We start from the raw sequence: 14,136 nt of genomic DNA, 5'->3' as shown, positions 1-14,136 counted from the left end.
CAGGGTGCTGGCCTGGGCGGATCAATATGGAAAACAAGCTGTTGCCTATGCAGCAGGTTTCCCTCTCCACAACATTGGTGGATCCAAAAGAGAGGCAGAGCCAATACAGTTTGGCACCTGTGCCGCCGCAGGAGTTGCCAGAGGGATGTGATGTCCAACATCCAACTGCCTAAGGGACTCCGACTCCTGATTTTTCCTCGGGGTTAACTCCCGAATCCTTTCCCATATATGGGTATAGCCGCAAGGCAGCGGAGGTTTAAAATTAGGGTTTCCTTCCCCATGGCAGATTGCCTGCCAAGGCTAACGAGCCCCACTTGCCCGAAGCGACTGGTTTTAAGGCGCCAGTGACTCGCCTTTGCCCCTTCTCCTGTTAATGGAAACAGTTCCACCACGAGAAGGCCAGGAGTTGGGCTTCGGTTGTCAGAGGCTATTTGAGATGCACGTTATTGGAGCATTTTATAGAGTGGGAGCTTATCCCCACTCCCACCTCGGCATGACAAACCTTTGGAACAAACGTATACTGCTTACAAATATTAAATCCCTTGTCTATTTCTCAATTGTAGATAGTCAATAAATATTTGTAGGGAAGTAGAGGAGATTTACATGGAATCTAACCAATTACTTACAGAGCTAACATCCCATATCTTAAGAGTTTTATCATCAGAAGCAGACACAAGAAGATTGGAATCTGATGACCAGGCAACATCTGAGATTCCCTTTAATAAAAGAAAGTATAGAAAAAAAGCATATTATTTCCCAGGTGAGATAGGCATGAAATGCTCCACCCCCCCACCCCCCCCAAAAAAAGGCACTAGCCACTTAATTGCCAAAAAAGCTTAGATAATGCATTAATACAGAAGTGTTAGAAATATGAAGTACTGCCAAGTCACCCAGTTTAGTTGCTTTGTTTAAAGTTAGTGACTACTAACTGGCATTTGCAAGAAATGACAGACAAAAAGTATAGCAAAGCTTTAAATTAGTACATTTCCAAATCTGAAGCCAATGAGCCCCACCTTTTAGCTTTTAAAATGCTCTTATCCCCCTCAGCTTCCACTGTACAACATTAACTTATTAACTTTATAACAAACTCCAGAAAGGTTTTTTTAAAAAGCCTACCGGGGGCAGCTAGGTAGCACAGTGGATAAAGCACCAGTCCTGGATTCAGGAGTACCTGAGTTCAAATCTGACCTCAGACACTTGACACTTACTAGCTGTGTGGCCCTGGGCAAGTCACTCATCCCCCATTGCCCCGCAAAAAATTAAAAAATTAAATAAATAAATAAATAAACCTACCAGTTTGTGTCCAGATATTGTTTTCTCAAATTTTCCATCATATGCTCCCCATATTTTAATGAGCTTATCTGCAGCTAAAAGACAGAAATATTTATTGTTAGTCTATTAGAGATGGGTCTATTAGAGTTCAGCTTTCAAATGGTCTCATTTCATGCTAAAAGCTACTGAGGTTAGCAGCTATTCTTCCCACCTCCAACTTCCGGATAGGATAAAAGGTGTTCTGACTACAGCAAAACGTTTGCTTTGTCATGACATCCCTTTATTAGATTAATGGCAAGCAGTGAGACCTTTTCTAACTGTACCTGAAGTACCAAGATTAAGAGGAAAACTGTGACATGTCTCAGTATGAGTATACCTCGTGAGGTAGGAGTGTACCTGGGAGTTTTCAGGCTACAGACTGGGGAAAAGTGATGGACACAACATTCTGCTTTAGTTCTTCATTTCACACAATGTGAAAAAAGCTTTTGCGTCACACCTCAAGTATGAAATGAATCAAATAGGATTTAAATGCTATCTGTCTCCATACATAACTAAATTTGATGATGTTTTTTATGGGTACTATAAAAATATGGGTACTATAAAAATATTACTCTTCATTGATCTGGGCATTCTAACCCATGCAAATGGAAATCTTTGCCTTAGTGGATGGCACTCATGAGTTGCTATGGCTAAATCAAAAGGTAGTCAGCCAGGCTTTTGATAAGTTGATTCTCAAATAGGCCTGGTCTATATTTAAAGCCTTCCCAACTAACAGGGTCAGGCCTGCTGGAATGTGTGCTCTACTGATGGTTTTCAAGAACCCAGTCACCTCCATACACTGAAGCACCATGTAGGTCTAACTTTAGTAGAGGAATGCCATCTTAGCATGGACACCATGCTTCTATTAATGCACAGAACAAAGGAAGGGACCACAGTAAAACATAAAAAGACTCAATCTAAAGCTCCATAACCAAATCTGGACATAATTTTTAAAATTATGTCATTTGAGCAAGTGAATCTCAATTTAGGATGATACATAACTTTGACATTACCTAGCTTTGCACAGCTGTAAAATGAAAGGGTTGGACTATATGGCCTGCAAGGTCCCAGGAAAGCTCCAGATATAACATCCCAAGATAGTTTAGGATTATCACATGAAAGAAAGATCAAACCTGTTATCTTTTGTTTCACTAATGCTCAATATAAAGAGCAAATTTCCCAACAATTGGAGCTAGCCAAAAGTGGAGTGAGTTTTCTCAGAACAAAGTCCCTAAGGTTTTTTTAAACAGGATCTGGCTGAACAGTAACTACAGCTGTTTTATAGAATTCCTATTCAGATATGTGTAGGCCAAAGTATCCTGAGGTCTCTTCAACTCAGACTGTCAGCAATACTGACAAGAATGATATAATTTTGGGGCAGCTAGGTGGCGCAGTGGATAGAGCACCGGCCCTGGATTCAGGAGGACCTGAGTTCAAATCCGACCTCAGACACTTAACACTTACTAGCTGTGTGACCCTGGACAAGTCACTTAACCCCAATTGCCTCACCAAAAAAAAAAAAAAAAAAAAGATGTAATTTTAATATAGTAGGGTCGCTTAATCAGCAGGACCACAAGGGCTGAAACCCCAGTCTCAATTTTCTCAACAACCAAATTAAATAGTGACATTATATATTTGGGATTATACTTACAAGAACTTGCTAACCATTCTCCATTTGGACTAAATTTTACTGAAGATACAGCTTTAGTGTGTCCTGCTAGTGTGAACTTTAATGCGTAGTTTGGCTTTACAGGTGCAGGCTAGAAAGAACAAAATTAAACATCAGAAAGTGATCATGGGCCACCAACACAGATTCTTACAAAGTTAGAATGGGGGCAAAAGATTATTGACAGCATTTTACTTAAGTGAAAAAAGAGAAACCATATAAAATAGATCATTTTGACTATATAAAATTTAAAAGTTTTTGTAAACAAAACTAACGTAACCAAGATTACAAAGGAAGCAGAAAATTGGGAATTTTTGAAACAAATTATCTCTGATAAAGGCCTCATTTCTCAAATATATAGAGAAATGAGTCAAACTTATAAAAACACAAGTCATTCCCTAATTGATAAATGGTCAAAGGATATGAACAGGCAGTTTTCAAAGAAATCAAAGCTATCCATAATCATATGAAAAAAATGCTCTAGATCATTATTGATCAGAGAAATGCAAATTAAAACAACACTGAGTATCAGTTGTGAAAAGATCCAACCATTCTGGAGAGCGTTTTGGAACTATGCCCAAAGGGCTATAGAACTGTTCATATTCTTTGATCCAAGAATACCACTGCTAGGTTTATATCCCAAAGACATCCCAAAATAGAGAAAAAGACCTATCAATTTTGTAGCAGCTCTTTTTGTGGTGGCTAAGAATTGGACATTAAAGGAATGCCCATTAATTGGGGAATGGCTAAACAAGCTGTGGTATATGATGGTGATGGAACATTATTGTGCTATAAGAAATGACAAGCAGGATGATTTCAGAAAGGCCTGGAAAGACTTGCATGAACTGATATATAGTGAAGTGAGCAGAACTAAGAGAACATTGTGTCAGAGACAGCAATATTGTTTGATGAAGAACTGTGAAAGACTTAACTATTTTCAACAATACAATGATCCAAGACAATCCCAAAGGACTATTGATGAAACATACTATCCACCTCCAAAGAAAGAACTGATATTGATGGAACACAGGCTGAAGCATGCTATTTTTCACTTTCTTTCATTTTTTCTTTCATTTAAGTTTTCTTATACAAAATGACTAATATGGTAATGTTTTACATAATCATACATGTATAACCTATATCTGATTGCTTATGTCTCAGGGAGAGGGGAGGAAGGGAAGGAGAGATAAAAATTGGAACCCAAAACTATAAATAAAAATGTTTATTACTTTAAAAAAAAAAGAGAAAATTTAACAATATACTAAGTGGTCAAGAAATCAACCTCAGTGTGGCAGTAAATGTATTTAATAGTCTGCTCTCTTAGAAAAAAATGTATATATTACACACTTTCAAGTTTAATCTCTATTATTATTATCCCATCACTTTGTCAACATAATCAACAAAACAATAAAGCAAGTCCTGATTGATAGCACTGACCAGATGGTCAAGGTGTAAATGTTCACATAATAGACTCAGCTGCTCTGAGCTTAGCTCTAGCACACCCACCTTTGGATCAACCATACTTTAATAAGTCTTTCCATGCTTAATTTCACCTAAAAGTACATCAGATGTTTAAAGAACACACCTTGCTCTGATTGGTTGATGAGGAAGGTGTAGATTGTGTTTTTGTGGCTTCTGCCTCTGGTTTCTTTTCTTCTGTTGCCATGGTTCTGAAACTAGCAAGTCAAACGGAGGGTATTTAGGGATGAAGGGATGATCAACCAGAATGCTTCAATGGTGAAAAGAAATCCTACGTCTGGTAATTTGAACCTGTAAGGGGAAGAAGAAGAAATAGGGACAACCACTATTTAAAGGAAATTTTATTTAAAACAGCAATATCTAGAAAAAGTTAATAATAAATATTTAGCCATAATACTGAACCATATCATACAAAAACTTCTCTGGTTAAATGTAAATTTATAATAGAAATAAATTAATTTAGAGGACTCATTTCTGTTCCTACTTTTCAGTTTATTATTCATGCCAAGTTAACTATCTTTGTATTCCATGTTTAATATCCCAAATTATGAAGGCTTTTTCATTGTTATTCAAAAATGCTGTTAACAATAGCTGAGATCCAGTAATTTCTTTAGAGATTTTTAAAGTTTTTTGTTTGTTTTTAAATTCATAAGATTGACAGGAAACTAGGATACCAAGTGACAAGAGGAAAATTAAATCCCAGCAGGATATAGTAGTTTCAGAAGTCACCCAGATTCCAAAACACACAATTAGAGGCAAGTTAAATAGATACACTAAAATACAAGCCCACTGTACTTTCGAAACCTTATGGTTGTTATCTGCTGCTACAGCTTCCATACTATAGGCGTAAAGATGTTTTCTAGAATGTTTCCCTAGTGAGCTGAGAAGCTCATTTACTTATGAGACAACCAGGAAACAGCTGAAAAGCGCAAGCCAAAGTCAGCTTTGTGTTGGAATTTCAACCGCCTTGCCTTCTATAGCAAAGCTTGAAATGCTGCATTGATACTCTGCAATCAAGACTCATACTGCAGATGAGAAAAAAAAAATCTCTACTGCAGCTCAATTAGATTTCAGCTTGACAATGGGAAGTATTGAAAATCTGTACTGTAAGTAATTATTTCACCTGCCTCTTGGATCAGTAGCTCTGGATGTAGCTTCAAGACTAACTTCCATTACTTGCCTACATCAAGCACATACCACTTTAATGAGAAGGTAAATGTCTATTTAAAAAATCTAGTATTTTTTCCATAAGAAAACCTTAAAAACCACTACACTAGAAACTAGCAATTTCTCTCTTTAATTGAGATAATAAATTCTAATTCAGTTTAAAACGTCTTACCAGAACTTCTGGTTGCTCTACAGGGAAACAAACCATTAAAAATAATACTAAAATTGGCCAAAGAGTCATTGAGAAGAGAAGGGTGGGGGTGGGAGAGAGGGATTACATCATAAGCACCCACTTTACAAGTCTTCTGGAAGACCAAAAAACACACAGATATCAAGCCCACAATTAAGGTATTCCCCTCCCTGCCCCTCCCCCCCAAACAGAGGTTTTACTCAGTGACCCTAACCCCTAGTATATCCTGGAAAGCCTTAGAGGGCTTGGTGCTCAGGACCTGGAAAAGTTTAAGTCTTCTGAGATCTGGAGGAAAGGAAAAGGAAATAGCATCAGGGGGATGAAAAGCAAAACCCAACATTTAGTAGCTGGCCTAGCCACTTAAAAAATATACCGAAACATTTAAATAGGGAAAAGACTGAATTCAGGCCAGGAACACACCTGAGGGCTACAGGCTGAAGAAATGAAAAGACTCCTCAGCTCTCCAATGCAGGAGCTAATCTCATCTCAGGTAAAAGGTTCAGGTAAAGCTAGAAACCTAATTCCCCCAATGAAAGATAGAAAGTAGAGCCCCACCCCACCGCACCCTACCCCCACCCCAGTGGGGGAAGTGGCCATTCCTAGGAAGTGGCTAAAACAGAAAAGTGTGATTGGGTGGGGAAAAGAAGGAAAATTCAATTAGAAAGGTGGAGATCCCTGAAAATAGGGGAAGCCCATCCTATAGTTTGACCCAGAATTAAGAGCTGTGAGTAAGGGTATGGAGTGAAGTGAATTGGGCCATGGCTGTCTGGGAAGATACCATGAGAGGGATCACTAAAGAAAGAAGCTTGCTCCCTATGCACACCTAATGGTTCACAGAGTTTTTATGGAGAAGAAACAGAGCAAGTCAGACTAGGGCCAGGCTGTGTAAATGAGTGGAATGGGGAAAAAGGAACAACTGAAAGGGCAGTTATTGAAGGGGAAAAAAGGAATGCCACTCTCAGTCTTCACCTGGTTGTCTCAGGACCGATTTTTCTTACGTGGGATGTGGGGCAATAAGGGAAAGCACTTGGGGTTTGGCTGCTTAGAGGTTAGGGTGCACTAGAGATTAAAAAAAAAAAAAGGTAACAGAACTAGTGTATTCCTTCTGAGTCCAAATCCAAGTGTTTCTAGATAGGGTAAAGGGTAAAAATGGGGATTCAACTGGAGAATGGAGACTCTGAATGCAAACCCAGGTACCTCAAAGTGGAATTTCTAGAGAAGTAGGGGATAGTGCGGACTGTATGATTAAGTGAAAGTGATCTGTCCCTACTGACCTGGAAAAAGGGGTGGTCGAAGATTCTTTCCGAGTTCAATCCAGAGGTTTCAGAGTAAAAGGGAGGTGGTGCAGCTATGGGAGAGAGTGGAGACGGTAATTGGGGGTGCCCTCCCAATTCAGAAACAGCTATTTCTAAGGGTGTTGGAGAAGTGAGAAGAGGGAGAAGCAGACTGAAGCTATGTGGCTTGGCAACCTGAAGAGACAGGGAAGGAGTCGTGCGGAATGGGGGGCACCGCCTCTTAGTCTCTGCCAAGATATTTCAAGGAAGATTGGGGGGAGAGGGTGAAGGACGGGGGACAAACTGGGGCCTGTCCTTCGGGGGAGGAAGAATGGGTCACAAACGAGGTCCAAACTTGGGGATTATGGGGTGGTGGGGAAGGGGAGACCATCAGTGGTCACCTGGAGGAGGGGTTAAAATGGGGAGCACGGGAACAGTCAGGGCGAAGGGGGCCCTACAAGGAAGGGGTGTACCCCACTCCCTCTATCCCTTGCAGGCTGCATGGCGGTGGGGGTGAGGGGCACAGGAGCCCCGGAAGAGACCAGATTCTCCGCAGAGAACGGGAACAGGGGAGACCTTTGTGGGACGCACCCCGGGCCGGCGAACAGGAGGCCCTGGCGGCGCAGGCCCGTTCCCTGCGGTCTGGCAGGCGGCCGGGGTCCGGGGTCCGGGCGCGGCCGTCCCCCCGGGCTCGCAGGCCCAGGCCCAGGCCAGGTGCAGACACGCAGACGGTGGCCGTCCGCCGCGGGCTTACCTCACCTCCGCTCGGGGCGAAGCCTCGTCAGCCGCCGCCGCTCATGAGGAGCGCAGCGCGGCTGGGCCCGGGCGAGGACCGACGACCAAGCGCCCGCCGGGACGAAGTGGAGGTGGCAGCGGCAGCACAGGCTCCTCCTCCCGGCTCCAGGCGGGTAATGTGGACAGGCAACTCCCCCGGGCGCATGCGTGGCGACGGGGCGGGGGCGAGCGCAGGGGCGGAGCAAAGAACAGGGAGGGAGGAGGAAAAGGAGGAGGGAGTAAGGACACAATACCAAGCTGTTTCCGAGATGGGCTACGGAAAGCCGCAGAGGCCTAATTTCTCAGATACCTCAAACTCCTTAAAGGATTTACTAGTGTGCTTTTATAGCGTCTTGATGGCAGAGTGGTAAAGAGACTGCAGATGTCCCTAATTCAAACCTCTCATTTTACACATGAGCAGAACGAAGTCCAGACAGAAGTGACTTGTTCTTTTGAGACAGAGGGAACAGAGCGGGTATACGAATTATGAGAGAGAGAGAGAGAGACAGAGGGAAGAGAAACACAGAGACAGACACCAAGAGAGACAGACCGAGAGAGAGACACACACACACACACAGGTAGGGGAGAAAAGACAGACAGAGAAAAAGACCGACAGACCGGGGTCGGAGGGGGAGGGGGGAGGCAAGGAGACCGAGAGGCACAGAGAGAAGGAAAAAAAAGAGAGGGAGGGGGAAAGAGATAATCAGACAGAGACAGAGACTGGGGGGGGGGGGAGGGGGTAGTTCCTAAAATTTTATATTATTAAAGCTTAAACCTGCACTAAGACTTTTAGGAGACCCAGTAAACACACACACACACACACACACACACACACACGGGATAGGAAATTGTATATACATATAGAATTGTCACATGAGCATACCCGTCTATGATTTCCTATACATTATATACATATGATGCATGTATAATTTTGAGTTATATTCATTATTTCATATACATATGTATTTACAGAATGTCCCAAAAGTCTTACTGCAGTTTTAAATGTTAACACTGCAAAAGAATTGGAACACATATACACGTGTGTAAGTACACATATATGTATGTGTCTTCTGAGAAAGAGAAATAAAGAAGGAGTGAACTTCACAGTACAATAGAGAGAGCATTGCACTGGAATCAGGTAATAATTTAAGTTCCCAGCTCTGAAACTTACTAGGTCCATGACCCTGGGCAAGACACTTAATACCCCGTGCCTCAATTTCCTCATCTGCAAAGTTAAGGTAATAATACTTCACTACCTATCATATAGGGTTGGAAAGAAATTGCTTTGGAAACCTTAAAGTGATTTATATGTATGTGTACATATATACAAGTTGTCATTATTACTATTATTGCATCTGTGGTGTATGAAAAGGAAAGGAGAGGAATTGGCCTGTCAGAAGGCACTGAGGTAGGAAATAAAATGCCAAATTCAGAGATTAGCTAGTTTGACTGAAACATAGAGTTTATTATGGGAGGAATAAGAAATAAATCTGGACAAGTAGATAGGAGCCAGATTATAGAAGGTATTAAATACCAGTCTGAGCAGTTCATTTCTTATCCTAGGGGCAATGGGGAGCTACTGAAAGTTTTTAAGTGGAGGAGTAACATGGTCATACTTGTGCCTTATCAACATTAGTTTGGTAGGTATGTGGAAAATAGATTAGAAAAAGAACATAGGTTTATAGCTAGAAGGACCCTAAGAGATCATCTAATCTATTTGTTCATTTTTCAGATAAGGAAACCGGGGCCCAGAGAAGTGAAATGACTTGGCTAAGGTGGAACAAGTTAATATATGGCTGACTCCAAAGCCAATGTTGTTTCTACTGTGCCACATTGCACTGGAGAGACTGGAGACAGTAAGATAAATTAGGAAACTATTATAATACTCCAATCGAGAGACCTGAATTAAGGTGAGGTCAAATTGAAGAGGATGCATATGAGAGATGGTAACGGATGTAGAACCTACAAGTCTTCAGAACTGGTAGGATATTAAGGAATTGAGAGTGAAAGAGAAGGAAGAGGGGGCAGCTAGGTGGCACAGTGGGTAGAGCACCGGCCCTGGATTCAGGAGGACCTGAGTTCAAATCCAGGCTCGGACACTTGATACTTACTAGCTGTGTGACCCCAGGCAAGTCACTTAACCCCCATTGCCCTGCAAAAGAAAAGAAAGATAGAAAGAGAAGGAAGAGTCAGTTATTACTTCAAATTACAAATCTGGATAACTAGGAAGATGGTGGAACCTTCAGAAAAAGAGGGAAATTGGAGGAGGAGAAAGATTAGGGAAAAGAGAATCAGTTTCATTTTGGATGTGTTGAATTTGACTTTAGGTAGCCATACAACTAATGATTCTCTTCTGTTGACAGCATCAGATGAGAATTCCTAAGTATTTCTGAGAATTTATGGCTCTCATAAATTATTATTTGAAATTTAAATTAAGGGAGGCAGTTGTTTATCCTTCATTCTCAAAGAAGACTGTTACCTATCAGGATGATAGGACAACTGGAGATGGCCCCAGATGTTTAAGGCAATTGGGGTTAAGTGACTGTGTGCCCAGGGTCACACAGCTAGTAAGAGTCTCAGGTGAGATTTGAACTCAGGTCCTCCCAAATTCAGGGCTAGGGCTCTATTCACTGCACTGCCCAGCTGACCAAGGGGAGGCAGTATGATATAGTGGAAAGAACATAGCTGGGAGTGTGGATTTTGGTTCTGGCTTTGTCACTTGATCTAGATATGCCCCACTCTCCATATTTATTCTGCAAAATAAAGGGATTGGACTAGATGGAATCCAAGGTCCCTACCAGCTCTTACTTCCTCTATGGTATTTCTACAGGTTATAGCCCTCTCACAACATCCTTAGGCTGGTTAGTTGGAGCATAACCCATGTTGAGAAAGACGCTTTCCCATATTACTAAGCAACTGTGGGCTCTCTTGGGATTCCACCTTAGTAACACAGCCTCAACTTTCCATCTCTATTTTTACTCAATATATGCAGAGAGTTTGTGACACCTTCCTATGCCCTCCTACATACTTGGAATATGGGGTTCAACTCAACTTGATAGGCAAGGATAGTATAGGAACTTATAACATGAACAATACTTACAGGTTAAAATCATATGAAATCAGTCAGACCAGAGACCTACCTTATAATAATGTCTTCTTTTTAAATAATGTTCCATGAAAAAAAAAATTAGGAAGCAGCTAGGTGGTGCAGTGGATAAGGCGCTGGCCCTGGACTCAGGAGGACCTGAGTTCGAATCCAGCCTCCGACACTTGACACTTACAAGATGTATGACCCTAGGCAAGTCACTTAATCCTCATTGCCCCACAAAAAAAAGAAAAGAAAAGAAAAGAAATAGTGTCCCACCATTTCAAAGTACATTCACACTTTTGTTTGTTTCTTTGTTTTTTGCAGGGCAATGAGGGTAAAGTGACTTGCCCAGGGTCACACAGCTAGTTATGTGTCAAGTGTCTGAGGCTGGATTTGAACTCAGGTCCTCCTGAATCCAAGGCCAGTGCTTTATCAGCTGTGCCACCTAGCTGCCCCCCCATTCACACTTTTATAACTGTGAAATAAGTAGTACAGTGAAAGAGTAAAAAGGCATTTATTAAATGTTAACTATTTCCCTGTCCTATGCTAAACACTGGGAATAGAAATAAAGGAATTCCTGCCCTCAAGGAGCTTGCATTCTAATGGGAGGTAACATATTAGGGAGGATTTTTATGGTTTGGAAAGTTTAGGGGATGGTGAGTGGAGCCACTGGGGAGTAGATTGACACACCCTCTCCAGTAGCAACAGCAGTGTTGATTTTGATTCATTCTAGTTCTAGAACTAGAAAAGGGAAGTGGAGGAGGAGGGGGAGGCTAAGTTGTCAAAGGCAAGGGAGATTATAAGGAATGGCCTGGGTGTAAAGGAAAGCATTTCTGGGGTTGGCCTGGCCTGAGATAGTGGTCCATGTGAGGTACTCACCATTCAGGACAGTAGGGTCCCAAGGCAAGAGTCTCATTGATGAAAAGGTTAAGGGTATAATATGTTCTCTCCAGGGGGACAGGAGCAGTCAGTCAATAAACACTAACTGCTGGCCATGTGCTAAATGCCTCCTGTGCTGACCTGAGCACTGGGGATACAAAGAAAGATAAAATAGTCTCTGGTCTCAAGCAGCTCATAACAACTAGGTAGGGGTTGAGATGACTGGGGAGTCAAGTGTTATCTCCATTTTATGGATGAGGAAATTAAAAGTCCCACAGTAAGGGACAGAACCAGAATTAAAACTCCGATCTGAATTTTTTTCTGATTGTAATCAGGATACATGATTTCTGAAGAATATGAATTTTTGCCCTGAAGTAGATGAAATTAGACTGGTCCAATTGGACCAGTGAGTGGCAAAAAGAGCTTGGCTTAGAAGCCAAAGAAGGATGGTGATACCGAGGATACCCTACATTTATTAAGCTAGTACTCACCGCCTCCCTTGATATCTCCTTGTAGATGGAGGTAACCCTGAGCTTTAAAGGGCTATGCCAATGGATCTTGAGCTCTGGAAAATCCTACCAAATTGGAACGGCATTGAGTACTGGAGTGGAAACAGATTGTGTCTCCTGTCTGAGGTGTAAGCCAGTTAAATCCAGAGAGGTTCATTACCAGTAGTCTGGGTATAGCAGGATACAGTCTTTGGCAGAAGGCCAAAGGAAGGTGGCCTTGGGTGTGAGGTTGGGGTAGGAAGTAGTCTACAAAGTGGGAGATGTGACAACCCCAAGAGGGCTCTGGTTTGACCTTAAGCAGTATGTGTTCAACCAGTTTTGAAGATGGTTGGGAAGATGGGTCGTAGCCTACCCTCCTGAACTGTCTCCAACACAACCATACTTGCCCCAATAGTCTCCCACTCTACCCCTTCCCTCCTGCACAAGCTCTCAACCTCTTCCCTTGATGGGGGAGTGCTAGCCATACCCCCCTCTTTGCTCCCCTTCCCCCTCCAGTTTTATCCAGTTTATGTTCCAGTTTTAACCTAATTGCTACCCAGGCAGCTGTACAGATGCCTGTGGGAAAAGTCTAGTCCTTCCCCCAATTATGGAAACCTCCTGCCCCCCAGATCACACCAAGTAGCTTTGGCAAGTCCCCTGAGAGAGTGGCTTCTGTGTTCCAGGGCAATGACTGGTACATAAGCAGCCTGGTTAAATTCTTCCCCCTTTTCATTTTGGGTAGGGCAGAATGAGTTGTGCTGAATGCGCAAGCATGGATGGGTTATAACAGATTGCAGATTTCATAACATGATTTTCCCCCAAACTTAAACCTCTTCCAAACTTCCCTATTACTCTCAAGGACACCACTATCCTTCAAGTTACCCAGGTTCACATTCTAGGAGCTGTCTTTCCTCACTTACTTCCACTCATCCACCCTAAATAGCCAATCAATTGCCAAATTTTGTCAATTCTGTCTCTAACACATACCTCTATACTCCATGGTCCCCATCACTTCTCATCTGGGTTACTGCAATAGCCTCTTATTCTGTTTCCCTGCCTCAAGCCTCTCCCTATTCCACTCCATTCTCCATAGAGCTCCCTTTCATAAAAGGCTCACCCCTTTACTCAACAAAAATCCAGTGACTCCCTCTTTCCTTATGGATCAAATATAAATTCTCCTATGTGATGTTTAAAGCTCTTTACAACCTGGCCCCTTCCTACCTTCCCAGTCTAGTTATTCCCTCCCTCTTCTCCTATGCTAAAATCCAGCTGTATTAAATTACTTGGCAGCTGGTGGCACAGTCAAGAAGCACTGCGCTTGGAGCCAGGAAGACCTGAGTTCAAATCCTGCTTCAGATACTAACTAGCAGTGTGATCCTGGGCTATCACCATACCCTCTGTTTGTCTCACTTTCTTCAACTATAGGATGGGGATCATAACAGTTCCTACCTCAAAGGGTTGTTGTGAGAACCAAATGATTTATTATTTGTAAAGCATTTAGCACAGTGCCTTGCACATAGTAAGGATTGTATGCATGCATGTGTGTATGTGTGCGATGTATATGTATGCATATATGCACACATACTTATTCCCTTCCCTACTCATTATTCCATACACAAGACACTCAATTTCCTACCCTTGTGCCTTTGTACTAGTGATCCCTCATGCCTGGAATGCCCTTCCAGTTCACCACTGCCTTTTAGCTTCCTTCAGGGCCCAAGGGCTACTTTCTTAATGAGCTCTTTCCTGGTCCTCCAGTTGCTGGTGCACCCCCTCCAAAAGCTACCTTGTATTCACTTTGTATATATTCTGTATATGCC

General features: G+C 42.3%; 1 protein-coding gene across 6 annotated transcripts in view; it reads right to left on the bottom strand.

Moving 5' to 3' along the window:
- Positions 1-8,003, bottom strand: part of WDR5 (WD repeat domain 5) — a 28,891-nt gene extending 20,888 nt beyond the window's left edge. Inside the window, exons 1-6 of one of the 6 annotated variants that reach the window (XM_043983641.1) lie at positions 7,847-8,003; positions 7,088-7,161; positions 4,563-4,747; positions 2,963-3,071; positions 1,294-1,367; positions 627-716 (exon numbers count right to left, since the gene is read on the bottom strand). In XM_043983641.1, coding sequence (XP_043839576.1) covers positions 627-716; positions 1,294-1,367; positions 2,963-3,071; positions 4,563-4,643 — 354 coding nt within the window. In that variant the 5' untranslated portion in view covers positions 4,644-4,747; positions 7,088-7,161; positions 7,847-8,003. Of the gene's footprint in view, positions 1-626; positions 717-1,293; positions 1,368-2,962; positions 3,072-4,562; positions 4,748-7,087; positions 7,162-7,841 lie in introns of all 6 variants that reach the window. The other 5 variants (XM_043983643.1, XM_043983642.1, XM_043983637.1 and 2 more) reach the window with 5 other exon arrangements.
- Between the last annotated feature and the right edge of the window lie 6,133 nt (positions 8,004-14,136).

The sequence above is a fragment of the Dromiciops gliroides genome, chromosome 2 (genome assembly GCF_019393635.1).
Source record: "Dromiciops gliroides isolate mDroGli1 chromosome 2, mDroGli1.pri, whole genome shotgun sequence".
In the NCBI taxonomy this organism is placed as follows: Eukaryota; Metazoa; Chordata; class Mammalia; order Microbiotheria; family Microbiotheriidae; genus Dromiciops; species Dromiciops gliroides.
This window is presented reverse-complemented; position numbering and strand designations above follow the sequence as displayed.